Source organism: Pavona decussata, unplaced genomic scaffold, assembly GCF_977016875.1.
Source record: "Pavona decussata unplaced genomic scaffold, jaPavDecu1.1 SCAFFOLD_143, whole genome shotgun sequence".
Classification (NCBI taxonomy): domain Eukaryota; kingdom Metazoa; phylum Cnidaria; class Anthozoa; order Scleractinia; family Agariciidae; genus Pavona; species Pavona decussata.
This window is the reverse complement of record NW_028145556.1, coordinates 1,469,815-1,493,799: the sequence shown is the minus strand read 5'-3', so window position 1 is coordinate 1,493,799 and position 23,985 is coordinate 1,469,815. Positions and strand designations below refer to the sequence as shown.

At 38.2% G+C, this 23,985-nt stretch overlaps 1 protein-coding gene and 1 long non-coding RNA gene across 2 annotated transcripts; one reads left to right on the top strand and one right to left on the bottom strand.

Annotated features, from left to right (window-relative positions):
- Positions 1-1,315: 1,315 nt before the first annotated feature.
- On the bottom strand, positions 1,316-23,976 carry LOC146466525 (uncharacterized). The gene is made up of 14 exons (XM_085127032.1): positions 23,623-23,976; positions 20,833-20,979; positions 19,951-20,115; positions 19,037-19,172; positions 17,886-18,159; positions 17,594-17,639; positions 16,181-16,395; positions 15,481-15,535; positions 14,816-14,945; positions 13,934-14,067; positions 13,047-13,203; positions 5,657-7,044; positions 3,210-3,341; positions 1,316-2,322 (listed from the first exon to the last, which is right to left on the bottom strand). Exons 1-14 carry the CDS (start codon positions 23,974-23,976, stop codon positions 2,083-2,085), a joined length of 3,573 nt encoding a protein of 1,190 aa, XP_084983158.1. The 3' UTR covers positions 1,316-2,082.
- LOC146466526 (uncharacterized) lies at positions 9,235-11,764 on the top strand. Its single transcript, XR_014867941.1, has 3 exons — positions 9,235-9,658; positions 9,760-9,829; positions 11,475-11,764. It is a non-coding gene; the product is annotated as an uncharacterized LOC146466526 (long non-coding RNA).
- Positions 23,977-23,985: the final 9 nt, after the last annotated feature.

The following is a 23,985-nucleotide window of genomic DNA, read 5'->3' as shown; positions in this document are numbered from 1 at the left end:
CAGGGAAGTGTTTAGTTTATAACATAAAACATGAACAAAAAATACCATGTTTGGGATATGGTTTCCAAACGTTTTGGGCTTGGCCCGTCATCAGTGGAAAAAAACAAGTTCGTTGAATCCAGTATTCAACCGGATTCAATGAACTTGTTTTTTCCACTGATGCATCATCCTGCATTACCGGAGGGCAGAATACGCCTGTTTACGAGCTAATGTATCCAAGCCAAAACCGCAGAGACGTTCTGCCTTGGCCGAAAACCAACACCTGAGCAATATCACCACTTATTAAAAACTGGATCACTGTATAACGCAATCCACGGATTTGATTGGCTTAGCGGCCATGGTATACAGCTATTTCAATTAACGTTGTCGATCAAAGCTTAAAGCTTAAAGACATCTTCAAAGAGGCTGCCACCTCATCCATTTGATATCCTAACATTTCTTTCATCCAAATAGCTCGCCATCTTAGATGTTCACTGGACAGACGACAAAGGCTGATTTTGAAGAAGTTATTCATAAAAAAAAATCCACACAATCTTGAGGTCTTGTGTTACAGCTTTATACTTTGATCCGACAACGTTGATTGAAATAGCTGTATGAGCCATTATGCCATGCCCGTGAAATAGCGACCATTAAATTGTCTTCTGGTTGTTCTTGCAAAGCGAAATCGAGAAGATCCAGCAATATTTCTTGGGCCTTCTTTTGGAAATAGACTATAGAAGAGTCAGTTCCTATCAACATTACGTCGCCATAAAGCCTACTTCTAAAAACTTATTACATTTGATTTGAAGGACTTGGTTGTCTTAGTATTAAAGACTCCTCCGTTTCATAGTTTTCAATATACTTTTTGGATTTTATGATGCCAGTTTTGGTATTACATCTTAATAAGTTGTAAATAACCTCATCAGCAATGCTGCTTGATCGTAGTATAACATTAAAGTTTAATCCAACAATGAAATCGAACAGGTTATTTCCGAGTTGCTGTGAACCTCACTATGAAAGCGAGGCTAGGTGTAAAACTTTTCATATGAAAATTAGTTTTGTTTGCATATGAATGAAAACTAATGCTCATAACAAAATCTTTGCACTTAGCCTCGCTTTCACAATGAGGTTCAAAGCAACTCGGAAATGGTCTGTTGGTAGTCATGGTCTTATAATTGCCTCCAGCGTGAAAAGCTCAGCTACTGTTTACGTTTCCATAGAGCTTAACTTTGGAACTTGAAAGAAAAGCAACCTGTCCCCTGTCCCCTGGGGCGAGAGGGGACGGGAAGAGGAGAGACCCTGGAAACGAGGCTGAAAAAAAACACGCAACACAGAGTTTCATTGTTATCATGTATTAATCAACAAAAAGTTTCCACTGCAAAATAAATATAGATAAAAATAAAAACAAACAAACAAACAAAAAAAACAAAACTCCGCCCTGCATTAGTCAAACCAAAATAATGCAACTTTAACAAACGCAAAACAAAATATCCCCACATTGGGCGCTGGTCTTGTGTACGAGAATGTACAGTGCATTGTTCTAGAAATGTAATGTTAAACGAAAACAAACAAACAAAACAAACGTTCTAAGGTTAAGGATAAAAAGAGTGATCCTTGACTTCCGAGACAAGGAAACTCCTATGTTTGGGGCAATTTTCCTAATTCTTCTACTCTGAGTCTTTTCTAAAAGCGTAGCACAGGCATCATATGCTTCTGGCCAATAACGTTACATTACAAAGGCATGTCAGAATTACAACTCGGTTGCAATTGTGCAAATTTGATAAAAATTGCATACATTTTCCAATTTTACCGCATTTCTTTATTGCAATATCTTTACCATTCATTATGCGCGATTATTTATTTATGAATTTATTTATTTATTTGCGTATTTATTTATTTACTTTCTTAATGCTATTTTTATAGATTGCATTGCCCGTCCTTTTCCAGCGGAACTGAAGTCTGTCTATTCTCCTAATTCTCCCTACTGAGTTTATTTCTCTAAAACCCGCCTTTTGAGAGCAAGATTAAGATTAGTGTCAACTACGATGGTAAACTCGGAGAACCTTGATATTCTCACTGACATCTCAGACGCTCTATTCCTGGTCACGTGGGCATTGACTCGACTGACGTCAGAAGGCGCTTCATGTGCCTTGGGTCCGATATGCCCGCGAACTGAAAGTGTCTTTCTTCCATAAAAGGCATGGACTCCATGTCGTCATATTCCACCTCAGCTAAGCTCCTGATGTACATTGGTAGTCCTAGTGACGTCAGCCAATCGCTCATACTTCCCAGGTTTCCTAGCGGGTCGCTTGTGAAATCTAATTCCGATGTATTGCAAGGAACCTGCGGGGAAAATGGAGACCGTGATCAGATTACTTTCCAAGGCCAGGGCTATTCACATCGCATTCTGTTAGTTTGAGAGAAGATGGTGGCATTGTGCTACAAGTTAACATCGAAATCTAGCTTGTAGATGACTAGGTTTAGGATTTTGAGACTGCGCAATCCGCGCTGCTTCCCTAACCTGGCAACGAGTTCCAGCAAACAAACAAACAACCAAAGCAGTGGCAACCCTGCAGAACGTTTTAACAAGTCTCTGACAGTTTTCTGATGGCTTCCTAACTGACCAATGAAAACACAAGAACTGAGTGAGGCCGAAAAGTCCATCCTCGTTTCCTAGGTATTTCATCTTATTACCTCAGAGTTTTTCCTTCCCCCACCCCCTGGAGTGAGGAGATGAAAGACCCTGGGAACGAGTTTGGGAATTGTGAAGTGTAACGTGCGCCAAGCGTGGGAAAACGCGTGCGAGCGACTCACGATTGGTTTTCGTTTGGATTCTCGTTGGTTGATAAAGTGGCACGAGTTTTTCCAACCAATCACAGAGCGCAGTAAAGTAAAACCAAAGCAAATAATAATAATAAAAATAATAACAATAATATTTAATGAGGGGGTCCAACTCGCCAAGGCGGTATTCAGTGGAGCCCTCCTAACCTACCTAACAAAATACAAAATAAATAAAAGCAAGTATGTTTCTAATAGCGAAAAAGTTAAGTTATCGAGTAAAAAATAGAAACAAGGTTTCAAATTAGGCGCAGTCTTTCAAAAAAGTTTTCAGTTTTGCTTTAAAAGCAGATAAAACACCGACAAAAGTTAATTACTTTCGACAGTCTTTGAAAATCGCTCCAAAATCGCACTGAGAAAGCACTTAATAAAACAAGATGCATTGCGCTTACAGCTTGTCGTTGCGCCTCCCTCAGTCTCTTCACTCTTAATCTGTCGATAATTTCCGCGAGTTCTTTGTGTGGACGGTGCAGCTCCTCAGAGTAACGATCAACCAAGTTCACTGGCACACCCCAGCAACCAGCCTAAATATAATAGACAGGTTTACAATTTAGTTACTTTGAATCAATCTAGGAACGATGCACTACTTCAACGTAACGGTCAAACCAAGTTCACTGGCACATCCCAGCAACCAGCCTAAATATAATAGACAGGTTTACAATTTAGTTACTTTGAATCAATCTAGGAACGATGCACTACTTCAACGTAACGGTCAAACCAAGTTCACTGGCACATCCCAGCAACCAGCCTAAATATAACAGACATGTTTACAATTTAGTTACTTTGAATCAATCTAGGAGCGATGCACTACTTCAACGTAACGGTCACATCAAGTTCACTGGCACATCCCAGCAACCAGCCTAAATAGAACAAACATGCTTACAAATAACTTGAAGCCAGTGTGGAAGTAACAGACTCGTTCTAGCAAATGGTGAAAACTTTTGCACTGAGACTGGACCGACCGATTCACATTAACTTGGTGGTCTTTGTTTGTAACACAAATCCCTGACGTTTATTTGAAGATGGTGTCTTTGGTACATAGCCACCAGTCTATCAGACGTAAAAACTGCATAAGAACAAGATTCAAACCTCGAGCATTATCTACAAAAGATTCTTGCTAACACGATCTAAAAGCCAATAATTTTGTCTCTAAGGCTTATGAGATAGGTGGTGTCTTGTAATCCTCCAATTCACCCCCCCCCCCCCAACCAAACAAGGAACGACGTTTGATTTACAAGAGAAAATTCGTATCGTAGGGCTGACATGACCATGTAACATAAATCGGCCTTAAGGACGTTCGCGCGAAAATGTTTTAACATTGATTTTTTTTTCAAACTTCTGCTGCAGTTAGTCTATGAATTACTTACATCTGAAATGCAAAAAAAAATGGGGGTCACCGACTTCATTTCGGAGATATGACATCTGCAAGTTTGCTCTTATTTTGAGAAATCGGTCCTCGTCACTCGATGTGACCTCATCGGTTGTTGAGGCAAAATTTTTAAAAACGAATGGCTGGAGACAAACTTCCATTGCCGAAGTTTATTTCAGAGGATCTATTAAACAAATAAATTCCACTTTTATTATCCCTAAAGCTACAACTAATATTTAATAACTGTATTTCCACCCCAGAAGTGGCACAAAATGTGCGGAGTTCGATCGCACGTGGGTAGATAAATAAAAAAAAAAATAAACTTCCCACATTGATTTTTCTTTCGTTTGACGACAGTAAGCAGATATCTGTCAAAGAGGGTTAACCGTCTAAAAAAAATTGGGGGTCACCGACCTTTTAAAACCGCAAAATCCAGTTGAAGTTGTCGAAGACGTGAGAAACTTACGGAAGTCACGTTTTTGCGTGACAGGTCAGAGAAGCACTGGAACCTAAACAGGATTATCTATCCCATAATTCACAGCTCACAACGGTTGCTCGATCGTTTTTTGTTTTCGTTCGAGTGTGCTGCCAAACTTCTGATCGTCTAAGTTGTTTATTGTTATTCTACCTTCAAAACTTATACAGCTGTTTAGCCAATGCCAGGAAAATGCATCTATAGCCGTGAGCGAGGCGAAAATGTGAGAAGTAAGCTTATTTATTTACCTAGAATAGGTATGTGGAGATTGATTGTACACGGGATTGGTGATCAATAAAACAGAATAAAATTGCTTTCTTGTATAAGGGTAAGACTTTCTCGTTTACTGTCAAAACTTAAAAAAGCTTAAGGTGACTTCGATTGACGAATAGACTAAATAAAGTATTGCATTTCAATTATTTTATTATATCGAGAGTCAAGTAAATATATTAATCTCTTGGCGCGAAATACCCGCAGGTATCGATGCCTTTTCTTTGACTTTTTGTTGTAAACTTAACCCGTCTAATCGTTTCACGTCGATTTTTCGTTTCAAAACTGTGCAACGGAGATGAATTTCCCCCTTTTCCCTCTTTTTAATGCTGTCACGTCGGCCGACATGTGTGTTTTCTTCCGTCTTCCTCTGTCTATCGTCAACCATGAATTGCGCGTGACATTGCTTGGCGTGTGCGTTACCTGTGCACTAAAGATGCGCGTAAACAATTAGCGCGAACGTCCTTAAAATAAGACAAACTTTGAAGTAAGAAGAGGTGAGGATGGCACTTTGCCCAAAACTAACAGACTAAATCCCAATGGTTATGGTATTTATATACCGCATCTTCTATTTACATATTCAAATGGGGTTTACCTTAGTTCAGTGCAAGGGTAAGATCGGACATCAGCATATGTCCATTTGTGACCTCATCCAACCCACCTAACCCAAGGGCCCATCCCCCCCCCCCCCCAACACACACACATAGCACTTGTCAACAACTTACGTGGTCAGAGTAAGGTTCTTGAGTCAAATCAATGCGTTCTATATGAAGTTTTCTCTCCACCATTTCTCCCAGCGAATGCGACACTCGTTTGATTCGAGGCGCGGGGACTGGCAGCTTATCTCCTGCAGCTTCATTGCGTGACATTTTTGGTTCCGTTCTTTTCGTAGCTAAGCGTTCACCCTGTTCCCTTTCCAAGCTCGTATCCATCTCACTCCTGCTAGATTCCCCTTGGGTGCGTACACCCCGCCCAACAGGGCGAGGAGGAGGTACTTGGGTGTATGCTTCATCGTCCTCGTCAGAACAGCTCTTCGTTTTCTTCTGAGGGGACCTAACAGGGCGTGGTGGGGGTACTTGGTTGTATGGTTTATCGTCTGCGGTTTTTTCCTGGGGTGACTGTACCGGGCGAGGAGCGGGTACTTCGTTATAGGCATCATCCTGATCATCAGAATCATCTGACGTTTTTTCCTGGTCGCCCTGTACAGGGCGAGGAGCGGGTACTTCGTTATAGGCGTCATTCTGATCATCAGAATCATCTGACGTTTTTTCCTGGGATGCCTGAACAGGGCGGGGAGCAGGTACTTCATTGTATGAGTCATCCTGGTCATCAGATTCTGGCGCCATTTTCTCCTGGGATGCCCGGCTGACAAGTCCCGGAGGGGCAGCTTCATTGTACGCGTCATCTTGTTTATCTGAAGTGTCCCCCATTTTAGGGCGTGGTCTCGGCCTGGGTTTCGGTTTCGGTTTCGGTTTAAGCTGAGGTTTGACGTCATGAGGTACTGAAGGTTTTTGACTGGAAACACGAGAAGCGGGCGTTTGTTGAGAGCTTGTGTCAACAGGAAGGCGAGGACTTGTTTGAGCCTCTACACTGTACGCCTCAGTAACATCAGGCCCCTCGCTTGTTACTGAACTTTTAGGACGAGGTGGAAGAGGTGGAGGCCTATGTGGTCTCCTTAGCGCCACGTCCTGTGCTTCAGTAACGTTCTGTTCTAGTTTGCCGGACTCCAATCGAGTCTGACCTTCAAGTGAACTGTCCTTTGACGTTTCAGGCTCTGGTCGAGTTCCATCACCTTTTAACTTTGTTACTTCGGGTTCTCTTGATTCAACCTCAATATTATTCATTTCAGTCTGATCACTCAAACCTTTGACCTTTCCTAGGTTGTTTGTATTCTTCACCGGAGGTCGCGTGGGTACCGGCGGTGGAGACCTGTGCGATTGTGCCACAGCAGGCCCAGGCCTAAAGGGAACTTCAGGAGGTGTCCTTTTGGGATTCGGAGGCGGAGCAACTTTTTGTGTTTCTAGGGAGGGCGAGGACGTTTTTCGCACGGGTGGAGGTGGGGGGCGCTTCATGTGCTGGTTGTCGTGGCGAAGAGGCTGTGGGCCTGGATGCACTGCAATTGGAGAGAAAACAATAAATCACATCAGGAGTCAGATTATGACTGGGAACCTCTGTATTAAATCCGCCTTAATTCCGAGAGGCTCCGGGTCATGAGAAAGCTTTGAGAAAGTCTGACTCATTTAATGCGCCCTTCAATGACATGCATCAATCGTATGATAAACAACAAAAATTCGATCATGCAGCTAACATGCTATTTTAGAAACTTCCATTATCGTTTTACCCTCGAAAGTTCGAGTTTTGAATTTTCTGGCCTGCTTTAAACGAGTATTCAGCTTTCAAACCGGTCTAGGCGGGCAACCCTTGTAATATAACACTAAAAACTTTACCTTTCAGTTATCTCAAGGTACGATCAAAACAGTTCCACATTGTTACAAATCACAAGGCAGGCGTACTCTGGGACCTTAACTCGCCGCGAGATTGTGCGAGCTAATGCGAGTTTAGGCGACGGAGTTACGGCAAGTAAAGGAAAAACTGAGATTGCCTATCAGTTGCGAGTTTGTGCGAGTGACCCACCTAATGTTGAGGTGATAAGGGTTAAAACATATAATATGCTTTAATAAGATACATGCAAAAGATACCTTGCAATCTTCGTATGTGTTGTATATATAATAACGCTCCATGTTTTCCAATTACGAAAAAAAATTAACGAAAAATTCCAGATAAGCTCCAAAATTGATTGAAGCCAAATCTTAATTAAATTTAGGAATTGAAGTTTTTCCTAATAAGACAAGCTTGAGTATGGATGTGGAGTCCTGTTCTTTATTATGATATAACATTCAGACACCAAACTATCCCATTAGGAGGCTGTATGATGATGATAATAAATAATAATCATCATCATCATCATCACACGATAATATTTATTATAGCTACAAAAATAGTTGGCAGAATAATAAATTGGGTGGCAGTAAAACTCGGGGTCGGGGCCGGGGTCGTGGTCGGTGTCGGGGTCTCTCTTTTTTTTTTCTTTTCTTTTCTTTTTTTTTTTTCCAACATCACAGGTCATTTGTGGGTCAAATAAGGATTAAAGCCAATATAAAAAAGTTAAGTTTCTAAAGCTTACTTACTTAAGCGACTAACACTCGATGCAGTTCCGTATTCTGGCGGACATTGGTTCCGTGAATTGACTACCTTTTATTCTTCTAAGAAACGAAATGAGGCAAAAAATACAAGGTACGAGACAATATATTTCCTTGAACTTACAAATTTTTGAACTAGAATGTGCATGAACTTACTATGACCTTCCATGATCGTGCTCGTTTGTTACAGTCAATCCATGTCACGCGTGACTATTATTTCCGAGAATGAAATAAATATGCGTTCGAATTCCTTTGTAAAGCTCGGCATTTGAATGGAATTTAGAACATTTCTCTGGAAATCTTTCCGAAAAAGACGCATTAACTGACATAAAAAAAGAGAGATTCAAAATACTTGAGAGACAATTGTTATTCTTGAAATACTTGTGCTGTAATGTAAAGAAAAATTCATAGATTTATACCGTCAAGAAACTAAGGAAATTTCTACGAGAACCCTGAAATCTCATAGCCGACATCAAAACTGACATGTAAATAGGCCTTACACGGTTTTCGACGCCATTTTGACGAGTAGGCAAACAGGCTTGAAATAACAGTGTTTGTCTGGAAATCGGATGGCAAATAATTTTCATAAAACATCGCTGCTGAAAAATTCATGAATTGGAAACTTTTAGCACTAGGAAAACTTAAGGAGTTTAGGAAAAAAAATTGGAGGGATGCAACTGTGCCAGAAAGCGTCCAGTCGTGTTTTGAACTTTCCATACATTTGTCTGTAAAGCGAACCAGCCGTGAACTGCTACTAAAAATAGTTCGCGGGAAAAAAATACAGCTAATAAGCTTTAGAGACTTAACTTTTTTATATTGGCTTTAATCCTTATTTGACCCACAAATGACCTGTGATGTTGAAAATAAAAAAAAAATAAATAAAAAAAAAGAGACCCCGACCCCGACCCAGACCCTGGCCGCGGCCCCGACCCCGCGTTTCACTGACACCCCAATAAACTAATGTAAACAAAACAATCATTAATAGATAAGTAATAGACCCTGCTTTCCTTACAAATCACTATCTTTGACACTTTTGAAATCCATATTCTTTGACGATCCCCTTTGGGGATTAATTTTGAAAAATTACACTGAACTTTGTAATAGACCCTGCTTTCCTTACAAATCACTATCTTTGACACTTTTGAAATCCATATTCTTTGACGATCCCCTTTGGGGATTAATTTTGAAAAATTACACTGAACTTAGGATGAGATAATTAAATTGGTATCTACTTTGCTTAGTGGCGAGATTGAACGAGTTTGTGCGAGATGGTGCGAGTTTAGGCGAGTTAAGGAAGTTTGAACATAATCTGAAGTGGCGAGTTAAGGCGAGTTAAGGCGAGCTAAGGTCCCAGAGTAGGCCTCAAGACAAACAACACAAAACTCGATCATAAGATTAATGTTGCCACAAGCGTTTTAACCTCGAAAGTGCATGCATCGATATTTTTCTAAGTATCCAGCTTTCAAACAATCAGGCGAGAAGTTCGCACCATATCCTCGTGAATGAATGTGTGCTCCAGAAGGCGAGGTACAGGCTGTAAATCGAAAACTACTTAGGCCAATTTTTTTTTTATTTTATTTTATTTTATTTTTTTTATAACTTGTTCCTCTTTGTTGTTGTTTGCGCAGATTGTGCTCCAAGACGAAATCCCACCCGAAACGGTGGAAGAGGAATCGAAAACAACAATTACGTCCAAAGGTAAACTGTAAATAGTTTTAAAAGCTGAGGAAAACGTCAGGAGAGAAAATTCCTAGAAGCCACGCATCGACATTTACGCGTTACCTACAATAGAAATTATTGTCAACGGCTCCTTTTGGAAAGCTGGTTTACTAACTTAGAACAAACGTCACTCAACCGGTGCCTACAACTACCTGAAACTTAAAAACGACTTATTGACAACAACAACAAAACAGACAAACTGATATACAAATTTACTAACAAATGAATATGAATATATGAAACATCATATATTGAACTGCGGATGAAAGATTAAATAGAAGAAAGATCCTCGCAGTTAGTACGCAACTTAAGCAGTTACGAAATGAAAAGAGCCTGAAAAAAAATTCAGGCTTGAATAGTTGATAGCTCAGATCGGCATCGCAGAGGTCATGGGTTCGAATCCCGTTTAAGCGTGAATTCGGCTTGAACAGGATTCAAACCCATGACCTCTGCGATGCCGATGCAGTGCTCTACCAACTGAGCTATCAAGCCAACTGGGAGCTGGTTATATTGTGAGTTCGTAATATACCCACGAAGAATGAATAAATGAATATGAATATATGAAACATCATATATTGAACTGCAGATGAAATATTAAATAGAAAAAGATCCCAATCGCAGTTAGTACGCAACTTAAGCCGTTGGGAAATGAAAGCCTGAAAAAATTCAGGCTTGTATAGCTGATAGCTAAGATCGGCATCGCAGCGGTCATGGGTTCGAATCCCGTTTAAGCGTGAATTTTTCCAGGCTTTCATTTCGCAATTCGCAAATGCTAAACTGCAAGGATCTTTCTTCTATTTAAATTTACTATCAATAGACCAACGGGCTTTTGACTAACGAAAGACGGGTCGAAACGCACCAATCACTTTTTACAGTCTCCACAGCCAATAACATCACGACTTACTGAGAAACGACCAATTACATCTCGGTTTCGCTGACTAATCAGGTTAACAACCAGAGACATTTATACGATCTACTGACGTTCCACGCTCTGAAGTTGTTTTCCGCCCAGGTTGTCAAAACGTCAGTCAATGTCACCTCAAACAGTCCTTCTCGGGACTTCACTCACCCGTTTGATCATAATATACGTACACATGGTAGTATCATTCTAATTAACAATTATTCCACGAGCGCGCGTTGGATATGAGATGATAGATAGCCAACGAGGCGCGTAGCGCCGAGTTGGCTATAATCATCTCATATCCAACAAGCGCAAGTGGAATAATTGTTTTATTAAAAACAATGAAGAAATATTGCTAGATCTTACTGAATTTCGCTGTGCAAGAATAACTAGCAGACAATTTAACGATCGCCATTTCTTGGCCATGGTATAATGGCTCATATACCATGGCTGCTAAGCCAATCAAATCCCTCGAATTGCATTATACAATGATTCAGTTTTTAATCATTAGCATTAACTTGAGTGGTCCTAAGCTCTCGATCGTCGTAGAACTTGTCCTTGCATACTCAACTTTTTGCAACGTAAATTAAAGTGTCAAGAGTCTCACAATTAAAGGTGAATAACATTTGAGTTTCTTCATTGCCTTTAAAACAAAAAATGACTTGTTAAAGTCTAACTAAAAATTAGTCCACTCATTGTATTAGTTCATTTTCGTTTTCTTAGGTCCGTCATCAACGGTGTCCAAAGTCTCCGAGGATTTCCCTGCAGCATTTTCAATGCTGGAGAAGATAAAAATGCCGAACACTCCAGGGTGTCTATCCAGCTACACGATGGTCGAAGATAGGTCCTTTGGTGTGGACCAGTAGTTTAACTTAAAAGAATTGATAATTTCTTGACAAATTTTCATGGAAATTCCCGCCGCAGTTTTGATCGAAGTGAACAGTCTTAAAGCACGTTAGCGTGTTCAATCAGTTGTAAAAGAAGGAATGAATGAAATTAAAATATTCAAGTTACGTTTTCGTTTGCTGTTGTTTTGTATCCTGTGCATTTACATCCAAGATGGTAGACCCAAAAGCACAGTAGTCTTGTGCTGGCTCTTTTACGCCCGAGCGGATCTGAGGCTGATTGGTCAGATTATGACTGGGAACCTCTATCTGTATTAAATCCTTAATTCCGAGAGGCTCTGGGTCATGAGAAAGCTTTGAGAAAGTCTGACTCATTCAATGTGCCCTTCAATGACATGCAAGCTCTTAACTATCCTACAAAACACAACTAATAACTGTGTCTCTCCCTGCAGACAACCATAATTTAAAGGGTGGCAACAAACAGACTATAAAAATACAAAAACCGGCAAAGTGGATCGAAATCCGCCAATCATGGCAAATGAACTGACCTTTTGACCCTATGAAGCTATATAGTTTTCGTTTTCCACGGCAGTAAAAAACGAGCCCATTAAGGGAACTACTGAAGTTTATGGTTCGCATGTTATTGAAACAGACAATAAATTTATGTCAGACTGTACATGATAAACTTAAAGCAAAAAGTAAAATACTTCAATAAAAACACTTATTAAATCAGGATCATTGGATAATGCAATTCCAGAACTTTGATTGGCTTAGCGGCCAAGGGATATCACCAAAGAAATATCGGCCATTAAATCATCTTTGCCTTTGTTGCAAAATGAAATCAGCAAGGTCTAGCAATATTTTCTTGGTCGTTTAATTAAACAGATATTCAACTCGTGCTTGCTGGATATGGGATGATTATAACCACCTTTGTGACATGTGCCTCTCTGGCTTTCAACTATCTCACAAATTATAATTGTCCCCACTAAAACGAAAAACCACCTTTGCAAGTTGGGTTCCCTCGTTAAGGACGGTGCATACTAATACCAAAGTATTTTTTTCACGGTTTATGACTCTGCGGAAAAAGCAGGGGCTAATGAAATCCAAAAAGGAAATTGGCGGTAACCACGAATTTTTTAGAGATAATTAAGCAACAATTGCTCTAAAAAGCAGTAAAATACAAAGCAATGTATGGTGGGTTTTCTTTCCTAATTGAAGCTTAATTATCTCTGAAAAAATGCATGGTTACCCCAAATATGCTTTTTGGATACTAAGAGCACTTGCTAAGTTCTGCTTTCCCCGCACAGTTTTAAACTGCGCAAAAATATCCCTGTGCTAGTAGGCACCACCCATAGGAAACCCGAGTATCTCGAGATGTGCAGAACGTATGCACAGTAACAAAAGTAGGCACCGTCCTTAAAACATCATTATTGTCCAAAGTATACTGTACCTTCTGAATCTCGAGCATCCTCAGACTTAGCTTGTTTCCCTAGCACCACCTTCATTTCAGACAGGAAGTTGGGCTGTTGATGTTGTGCGTTACTGATTGCAGGTTTCTCGTCAGTCTTTCCCATACTGTCCACACTACTGGAGGAACTATCCTGTGACTGATATGATCATACACAATAAACATCAGTGAGTTTATGTGAGTTTATATTTCAGATGCCTGTAGGTTGTAGATATTATAGTTACAGATTTGAATTAAGTAAGTATTAATTACTGGATATGTATTTTATTATTGTATATAGTTATTGTAGCCAAGGATTTTATTGTTGCAAATTTTAAAGATTGTTGTATGTTTTAATTAGGATAGTGTCCCCGATTGGTTAGCCAATTATAGGCTAGCTAGAAGAATGACACTAAAATAAAGTTATTATTATTATTATTAATATTATTATTATTATTATTATTATTATTATTGTTATTATTATCATCATCATCATCATCATCATCATCATCATCATCATTATTATTATTATTATTATTATTATTATTATTATTATTAAACGTTGGCTGAAGTGGGGGGAAGCAAATGATCCTTGTATACACAATTGCAACTTGCCTACTGTTAGTTTATTCATGTTGTAAAAGACCAGAGGATGCCAGTTACAAGTTGAAAATCATCTCAAAATGCATTGCTAATTGGGTGTCACGTTGGTCACAACGTTTTTAAAGATGTTTTTCACCAGTCAATGACACAGAAGCCCGCGAGAGCAGACACCTTTAAAGACATCGATCCATCCATCCCATAAATAATATATTAATAAAAGTAAAGAGGGAAGATCAATATAGTGGGGAGTTACTACCTATATCTTTTCAAACTATCTTCCACTCTACCTTGTTTAAGCCTTGAACGTTTGGAAGGACTCTCTTGGGAGAAGGGGCTGGGGATGAATTGGTTCCCAGGCCTTCATCTCCCGAACTCACACTGCCATCAGCACTCGCTCCATCAGCATTTGCAACATCTTCTCCTGTGATCAGGACAAAAAAATCACGATGGCTTAATTGGAAATTTTAAACCTTGCAACAGTCTACTCTCAGTATACACAACTGAGGCTCTTAAGACTGTAAAATTGTGCATCCTAGAGGCTAGACTGCGAGCCGTCTTTTTCTTCTCCTAAGTTCTGTCACCATTGCGTTTACCATCGCGTTTGCACGCATGATCTGAGGATAAAAGTAGGATTGCTCACAGTCTACATGTACCTAGAGGCATACACCTGATAAAATTTTTAAAGGATTACACATGTAAGTGACATTTTATTTCACTGAATTTTTTCCAAAAGTGGGTGTCTACAGGGAACCCAGACAATCTGCTGGCAAAAGGCTGGTGAACAAGCACATTCTTAAATTAATGGACAAAAATAATAGCGCATAACATTGTCATTTACTGAAGTTGAGCTCTGGAAAACATCAATAGTTGATAGATTACATTGTGCAAATATGAAATCAAAAGAAAACTGAAAAAATTTATGCTGTTAGATCCTGCTCAAATGTCAGTTACTATGAACAGGAACACCTTAAGTCTGATGATTGCAAATGTTCCACAGATTCTTTGAGCAGTAATCACTGTAATTTAGCAATTTACAACTAACGTCATTATTTTGCTCATAATTTCCCCAAACTTCTGCTTCAGGGATTCTTCCAAGATCTAACTCTCATTTCTCAAGGCAGGAATTTTTCAGAAGTTTTTTAAAGCATGCTAAGAGTTTCAAAACATACCAGTATAGAAAACAGCATTTGGTTCTCCAGGCACAGGGCCAGACCACAACGATGATGAAATAACACCAGAAACTCTCTTGATACTAATACGGGAAAATCCCTTGGCTGACTTGGGTAATCTTGGGGATTGCTGATTTGAAAACAAACAAACAAGTAATTAAAACAATGCAAGGCAGTTATGAGTTATATCTCCTTAATCTAAGTAAGGGGTTCCCTACCATATTGTGTTCTTATTGTATTCTGTAAGTTGTTGATCATGATTGTAACATATTATCTCAATATCTGTTGGTGAAACTAATAAAATAAAAATAAAATAAATAAAATAAAAATAATTATAGCGCTAAGAAGAAACCCACAGGGAAAATGAAAGGGAGAGAGAGCAGAACAGGAACAGAAAAGGAAAACTAGAGGTTAGCCCTATGACATTTCCGTAACTAAAAAGACTAAAAAGTTATATAAAATCATAAAATATTTAGGAACACTGATGTACAACAACAACAATAAATGGGCAGCTAATCCACATTATGGAAACTTTAAATAGCGCACTCTTAAAACGGTCTAGGCTCCTGGCCTAGGCTCCTATCCACTCACTCATTCAGTTATTAATTCCATCATCTATATGCCTTATTTCAATTACACTGTACTTATTTGTTATCATTTTCTACCTTGGGTGGGACAAAATTCTCATCTGAGTCTGATTTCCTGTGTTTTTCCTCGTAACTAAGCACAAAATGGCAAGAAACAAAAGAATGTCATGCATAAAGATAAATAAATGTACTCACTATAAAATTTCAGTAGTACTGTACAAGTTGGAATGGGGAGTTCCGATGTTCAGAGTCTGGGGATATTCAAGGCAAATTTACTAACTGGAGGGTTTTAGACTTTTAAGGGCTTGAACAGTCACGAGTCCATTTTAATGTGCTTGACGGACCATTCCAGTATTGGCCCTCACTTAACTGGGCTTGAATTTAACTTCTGGAAAAATTGAAGAGGGCAGTTGAAAAAAAAAATCTCCTAAGTGACAATTTTGATAAAAATAGAAGTGCCTGATTTTTGCATATCGCTATTGTGCTAAATAAACCATAATCTTACTAACCAAATAGAAAACAATTTTGAGACAATTTTAAAGCATGTAAATCAGCATTTTGGTGAAAATTAATATTTTACCCAATGATTTAAATAATTGACTACAGTGTAGTTATTTTAAGAAAAATTCTTACAAACCATTTTGAAACTTATTAATTTGGATAAATTTTTAGTAGTGGGATTCTGGAAAGTCCTAAAATGGAATACTGGATAACGGGAAACTCTTAATTATGAGGGCTACCTGCTAAACAAACAATTTCAAAGTGAAAATATGCTGACCTAATGAATCGCTTGAGTGCTTGATCAACACTCATCTCTCCAGTCTTAACACTTCTCATCAAGTTGATTCTGTCATCTTCACTCATGGTCATTTCACAAGCAATAACCTCAGATGATGGTCGGCTGCCAGACTTTCTTTTGGTGCTCTTTCCAAACAATCCACGTTTCAGCTTAGGCTTGCTGTCTGACTTTTCTTCCTCATCTGGTAAACCATCCTACACAGAACAAAAAACATCATCCATTATTCTGTTAACCCTCTAAGCCCTGGTCAATATTGACAGTTATCATAATTTTAATAGACACAAGTGTTTTTAATTACTGAAAAATACACCACTCAAATTCATATGAACAAGCTACATCCAGGAATTGAGTGGTGTATTTTCCGTATCCTCAGTAGTGTGGATATTGATGACGTAATTTCCCGCTTTTTTGTTTGTGCAAACAGTCAGTGAATTGAAGCTGGGTTTGTCACCAGGTGGGTACATTAAAAAATTATTTGGAGATACAAATAAAGTTCCTTGCATAATTTTTCTTTCACTTCCCCTGAAGAAGGTCCGTGTTTGCGACCGAAACGTTGGGAACATTTTTATTGTAAATAATTTAAGAACGCTTTTAATCCACCAGTGTAGCTTTATTTGTATCTCCAAATAATTTTTAAAAGTCAGTGAATTTGTGTCCTTTTCTTTATATGATAAAAAGAAAATTGGTGGCCTGAAGATATGAATTTTATTTTCTCTTGTTAAAAACAATATTATTTTTACCAACAAGCGCATGTTTTTACCACTGAAAAATAAAACTGAATCTCTACACACCATGTAATATCCTCTATGTATATTCTTGTCCCTTTTTTTCCATATATTTTTGTTGTAGTACTAGCCAACATAGAGTCAATTTTTATTGATTTTGAAAGATTAATTCTATATTGAACTTTTTTTTCTTTTATAGACTACTTTGGGCAAGTCTGGACTAAACACTACAATCAAATGATAAAAATCAATTTTTTAAAAAATACTTGTTGGGCCCAACAGGAATTCCAAGAAATGGGCCCCTAAGCAGAACTAAATATTGGTCAAATAGAAACCTGTCATTGATTTGTTAAAGGTCATTCTGTGTGATTCTGTGAAATAAAACCTGGTCTAAACATTGAAAGACATTCTCTGCAATGTATCTACATAAAAGTATTGTACATTGTTAATACAAAAGAGTTAAGTTATGGCAGAAAAGTACACGAGGATGCTGAACTTAAGATTGGAAAAGTGTGGAACAGAATGCTAAAAGTGTTCCCTACGACATGGTACATGTATGTACATGTAAATACACAGCTTTTAAATTGATGGTACATGTAAAAATATAGACAAGATGGGCTCTCAACATACATTCAATGCAATGGAAGACAAAGTATTAAGCACTCACTTTGCTGGGTTTGAGGTAATCGCCTTTTCGACAGTCCTCTTCATATCTAAAAATCAGAATTTTTTTTATTGATTTATTAGATTCAATTAACAAGAATTCCACTAAACAAGCTGTGTGAATTTAATGATAAAATATATTCATGAATTATTCTTTTTTTTATTAACATGTGTTTCTCACCACAGATGAGATTTCATCAGACATGGGCCAATTCTAGGCAGGCATTGTCTGACAACCAACTGTTATTTGCAGCTTTGCATAAAGCATGTGACACAGGCTTTGAAATTCAACTCACCTTTTAAGCTGTTCCACAGCTTCTTCAACAGTGAGATCTCCTTGTTTGACCATGATCATTAGTGCCATGCGATCTTCCTCACTCATTTTTATAGCGGATGCCAGCAAATCATAGTCTTTCGCAGCAAAGGGATTAGATGGTTTCTTTTCCAAAGCTGGTTTCTTTGGTTCACTGATGATATGGTGTTTCTTTTTGCTCCCTGGCCACTTGAATCGAAATGGCTTGGACTTAAATGAGGATGCCTCTCTTTCCCGTGGCTTTGGCTCCAAATTGACTGTAATGAGAAAACCAAACAACAATTCACTGATTGCAGCCATTAATACTGTATACCTTAACCCTACTCACACCATAACTCTTTGAGTAAATTAATGATTGCTGATCAGACTTACCAGTTTAAATAAAGTTTCTGTTGTATTAATTAATTAATTAATTAATTAATGAAAAGCACACCATTAATTAAAATATTTTAAGAAATGGCTAGGGTGAGGGAGATGGCAAATTTACACTGTTGCAACAGTAGTTTTATTCAAAGAACCTGGATCTGTTTAAACTAAAATAGCTGTCTACTCTACTGAGATTTTCACATAACAAATGTTTACAGAGATTGCTTGGTAAAGATTAACACACTAAGACAGCTTCCTTACTTTGGTCAGCCAGAACCTAACAACAGTAAATGGCTGTTAAATAAAAAAAATTCCTGCCTTGTCCTTTTTAAGAATCAAGGGGTTAAAAATGGCTATGTAATGTTTGTTGGACATGCTAAATGTTTACAGTCTGTAAGTTGTATACTCTCTATTTACTTTGTCATGGAAAAAGCTACCCAAACATATTCTTTAATGGATGTAGGACTGGATAAATCCTGATACTGGTGTCACCAATCAAGAAATTGTTAATCTTCCATAAGTAAGGGACAGCTATCTAATGATGATGATGTTGATGATGGTGTGGTGGTGCTGACCAGTAAGGATTCTCCTTGTGGTAGTGGCAGTAATTAAAAATTAATGATAATGAAGATGATGGTGGTGATGATGATGATCATGATGATGATGAAAATTTGTTAATTAGTCAAATAATATTATGATTGAAAACCTACACAAAGTGGAGTAACCCAAAACAAAAGCTATCATAATATTGGCAGTATCCTTGCCTACCATGTAACTCTTTGAGTGAATCCAGACTTCTGGACAGCTTGGTGTTCCGTTCTACCTTCCTTCGCTTCTTCACCCTTGATTTCTTGTCATGTTGGGCAGGGCTGTCAACATCCAGATAATCAGGAGGAATTATTCCCTATAATGCAACAGAGAACTGATAAGGCCAACATTCAAACTTATCATGTACCTTGTAAAACTATAATGAACATTATTGAGCCAAAAGAGTCAAAAGATTTTAATTGTTTTGTCGCACAAATTAACCAACTATTACACACTACACATACAAAGTAGTTTTGGTGATGGGAAAGCCTGAATTTGAAGCTGGGCGTTTATAAGGTCCAGGCTTCATTAGCTATATAGGATATTACAAAAAAACAGTGACAAGAGGGAAAATTTACAATATGAGCTAATTACAAGGAAGGATGATATATAATGTTATCGATTTGATAACGAAAATTACGGGTAGAATCATATTTAAGACAACGTTTCGGTGTCCTGATGACACCATCATCAGGTCAAAATATAACATTCAACAGATGCAACAACAATATTAATGTTCAAGTTCAAGCAAAAAGCAAAACTCTTCACCTAGCCTCAAGGGACTGAGAACTTGAACTTAAAAATTAATAATCTTGTTATCTGTTGAATATAATAATTATATTTTGACCTGATGATGGTGTCATGAGGACACCGAAACGTCTTAAATATGATTCTACCCGTAATTTTCATTATCAAAAGGATGATATAATAATAAAAAATTATTACATTAGTTACAAAACATGTTATAGAAAATGTTATGGTGAAACTGGTTACACTTGAGTTATGAACATTTTATGACTTCATTTTGTGGTCTATAAGAGTAAAGACCATAGAAACTGCCTTCAATTTGTTAAACACATATAAACCATACTTACAGTTGGGCTGATTGTGTCTTCTGAAGACACAGACATGTGTTGGCTTTCATCTTCTGAGACAGCTTCAGGCCTATCGTCATCTTCTCTTTCCTCTGATCTTCGAGCTTTGTACTTTGAGGAGTGTCTTGTTGAACTGGGTCTTGGAGGGATTACTGGATCTGAAGGCTTATGAAAAGTAATCATAATATGCAATACAGCAAGTTACAACTTTGAAATGCAAATGACCTCTACCATGTAATAATTGGTAGTTAACAACTGTATTGCTATATGGAGTCGAGGTTGGGTGCCTGGGATGTCCTGTGGCTTCCACTAGAGACCAGCCAGCCCCTAGACCAAGTACTTGCTGCTCCCATGGCTGTCAATTCACCCCACTCAGACATGAGCCACCACACAATACTTTAAGCCAACTATCATACTGACTGGGCAGCAATCTTGTACCCAGAGTCCTCTGGCTCTTTGGCCAGCGGTTGGTCGCCAGGAGAGACTCTGGGGTACTGGAATTTTATGTTGCTGTTATGGGCAGCCAATTTTTTCGAATTCTCCAGAGTCTCTCCTGCCAACCAAATGCTGGCCAAAGAGCCTGAGGATTCTGGGTATGAGATTGACTAAGCAGTGGAAAAAGGGAGGGGGAGGGGAGGGGGCTTAAGAAGACTTCCAAAGCCCTGAAGATAGTTGGCAATGTTGCCACAGAAAGATTCTTCAGTGTGACTGCAATAATCCAGGTGAGCATGCATCAAAGGCTTGAGCTGCTGACCACTATCTAGACAGCACAGAAACTTTCTCTTTGCTACTAAATTTGTTAAAATGCAGTTACCTTCATTAACAATACTGTAACTGATGGAAGTTATTTTTTTATCCTTTAATACTGTTACACATGCATACCTCTGGCACTAACTCCTCAAATGCTGCTTGCTTCCCAGCTTGCCGTTGTCTCAGCTCCCTCAATGCTGTGAGCACATTCTCCTCATAAGTGTAAAATTTGTCAGCATATATAGTCACCAACGTATCTAGAGTTCCTTCAGTACCATCCTATAACAAAGATGCAGAACAAACATTAACCCAGGGTGCAAGGGATGAGCCAGTGCCACTTTATTCACAGTGGTCCATGATTTCAGCTAGTCTTGTGGGAAGAATGCATCTTTACTGACAATAACTTTATAAGCTTTAATAGTGTTCTGGATGTGCAATGATTGAGTCAGGTTAACATGTCAGACTTCCAGTCAGAATACTGGAGAGTCTGGTTCCAGGCAAGGTCTCAACATTGTCAAGATGGTTGAGTTGGTCTCTATGCAATCGCGTAGTGTGAGAGTCAAAGTTTGTATTATGAAAATCAGTTTTCATTCACATGCAAATAAAACTAATTTTCATATGAAAAACTTTTCACTTAGCTTCGCTTTCATAATGAGGTTCACAGCAACTCGGAAATGGTCTATTAAGAATGATTTATCACAGCTGCTTGTAACATCTCAGTAAGTGAGTGAAGGTGAAAAAAAAAATGGCCAACACACATACACGTATGGGAACATCTGGGAATGGTCCCAGCCCAGTTCCTAACCCTTCCATTGACCCTTGCCTGGTCACTACACTGTAAGTTTTTTCTTTTTGATTGTGAACCAAAACAAATATTAAAGTACTGCAGAAATCCCCCCGGAAAAAGCTTCCAATTAAAGATCTGTTGAACTATTGATCAGGCCCCAGTTGTTCAAAGGCCGGATAACTTTATCCGCTGGATAAGGCACTATTCAGGGTTTAAAATATACTTCACGTTAAACGTTGTCCAAGGTTTTCGTACACTCCCTAACTTAACTGTGGTTAGAGTGTGCATATTCGGTTGTACAAGAGAAAATTCTGAAATCTTTGCACAGATTGAAACTGCCGGATAGTGACTTATCCAGTGGATAAAGTTATCCGCTCTTTGAACAACTGGGGCCAGAATTACAAACTCCCCTTTTCTTTCTGTTACCTGTATGTTTCTCATAGTACTAGCTGGGAGAATAAGGTTAAGTATCAAGACAATAATATAAACATTAATAATATTAATATCAATATTTAGAAAAGCATTTGACTGTATTAAAAATTGCAATAAAATGTTTCTTGATTTCACTTGAAGATTATAAAATTGCTAAAAAAAGGCCAGTTTTTCAATGCTGGCTACATGTAAACATCATTATCAAGTCAAAATATGTTTATAAGTTGCAGTCTGTAAATACTAAAAGGAACAACAGCTGATTAAAAAAGCTGTAACGTGAGAAAAGAAAATTAAACAAAAAGTTTGGCACCATATGGAGTTTGGCAGCAGATGAAATGCTGTTTATCAAGAATCTCAAGCCCAATTTAAATGTCCAGAGGGACTCCATACGGTGCCAAACTTTTTGTTTAATAGTTTAATTTTTTTTCTCACATTACAGCTTTTTTAATCAGCTATTTTTTTTAGTATTTATAGACTGCAACTTACAAACATATTTTGACTTGATAATGATGTTAAGCTATGTCGAAACGTTGTCGTTTTTTAGCAATTTTTTATAGTTAAATATAAGTATTAATAATTTTAATATAATGTTAATATTATTATCATTAATCTATTGTGAGTCCCTGAATGTTTGAACAAGCAGTGATATTATAAGAAGGAAAAATTAATTAGATACTGGTCACTTTTAACCTTTATTATGCTTCACGTGTTAATTAGTTCTTCCTTACAAGCCTGCCATCAATATGAAGATAAGGCGGCTTGCCCAAAGGACAAGACAACATTTAGGTGTTTGTTCTGCTTCATTTTAATTGAGAAATGGTTAGTCTTTCAACGTAATTTATGGGCTTGGAAATTGGGATTGTCATTGTATAAACTGACAACCACAATGGACGTGAATTCTCACTGATATTAGCTGATATTTGAACTTTAATATGACACTTCCTAAAAACCACAAGCATTTTTCAAACCCCCACCATAAAAATATTGTGTTGTCAAATTAAGCAAGGTCATAGAAATTCAGTCCAAAATATCTCAACAAAAATTGTAACTATCTAAACTTGAAGTCTACTAAATCATGTCAGAGCAGCATAGGAAACATGTGCAATTTTAAAATTAAAGATAGCTGGGGTTACGAGTCTCTATTTACGGGAATAAACAGATACATTAACATAAATCAATTGAAAATTGACTAGTCTACAGAAAATCATCTAGTCAAAGCAATACTTTTCAAAGCTAACATTATGAAAATTATAATAACCAAGGAAGAACAATTTCCGAAAAATAACTGTGGTTTCCTGACGGTGCTAAACAGTTATTGCTTATACAAGTAATCAAAACCCAAAACTAGGAATTTTGAAATTCCCACAAATTTCTAATCATAACAATGTAATTAGCCGAAGACAACTAGAGTCACAAGGATGTTAGCTTAAGAGATTAACCGCAAGCACTGAACTCTGTCTTCGATTGCTCACGAAACGTGTACGTGAATATTGTCCAACTCTACACGTGAGTATTAGGCAATACACAGAAGCGTGAGCATATATCTTGCTTGAACGTGGGAGTATACAAGTCTTACTTGTGAAACATGCATCAAGCTATTAGGGGGGTTTACACCACACTTCTCAATGAACGACGCATTCTTCACATTTAGATCGACAAAAGATACCACGCTTTAATTAAATATAATACTGACAAACACTCACCGGTCGAGAATATGGAAAAGAAGACAGATCAATCTTGTCTTCCTCCAGTTTATCCCGTAACATCATCTTGAGTTGTATAGGAGGATAGGTTTCTCGCTCCGGTTGAGCTGGTAATTGCCCGCCAGCATCATTCCCTTCTAAAACAAAGTAAACTGCGGTTCCAGCCTGCTTTAGGCGAGCAACAGCGCTCAGGATATCAGTTCTGTCCTTGAAATTTCGAACACCGATCGCGTCCAAGTCCTCCTTGCCGATTTCTTTGCAGATTTCAAGTTCGTCGTAGCCATTGTCGAGGAAAGCCTGTGTGTAGTGTATGAAACCCAGCGATCGAAGCCAATCTTCAACCGAGCTGCTCATCTCCTATCC

What these genes read in the sequence shown, in the direction of transcription:
- LOC146466525 (XM_085127032.1), bottom strand. Translation starts at nt 23,976, where the DNA reads ATGAGCAGCTCGGTTGAAGATTGGCTTCGATCGCTGGGTTTCATACAC. An exon ending in TTCACTCAAAGAGTTACATG is followed by an intron (nt 18,160 to 19,036) that starts GTAGGCAAGGAT and finishes TTCTCATTACAG; the next exon opens with TCAATTTGGAGCCAAAGCCA. An exon ending in AGAATTTTGTCCCACCCAAG is followed by an intron (nt 14,946 to 15,480) that starts GTAGAAAATGAT and finishes TTTTCAAATCAG; the next exon opens with CAATCCCCAAGATTACCCAA.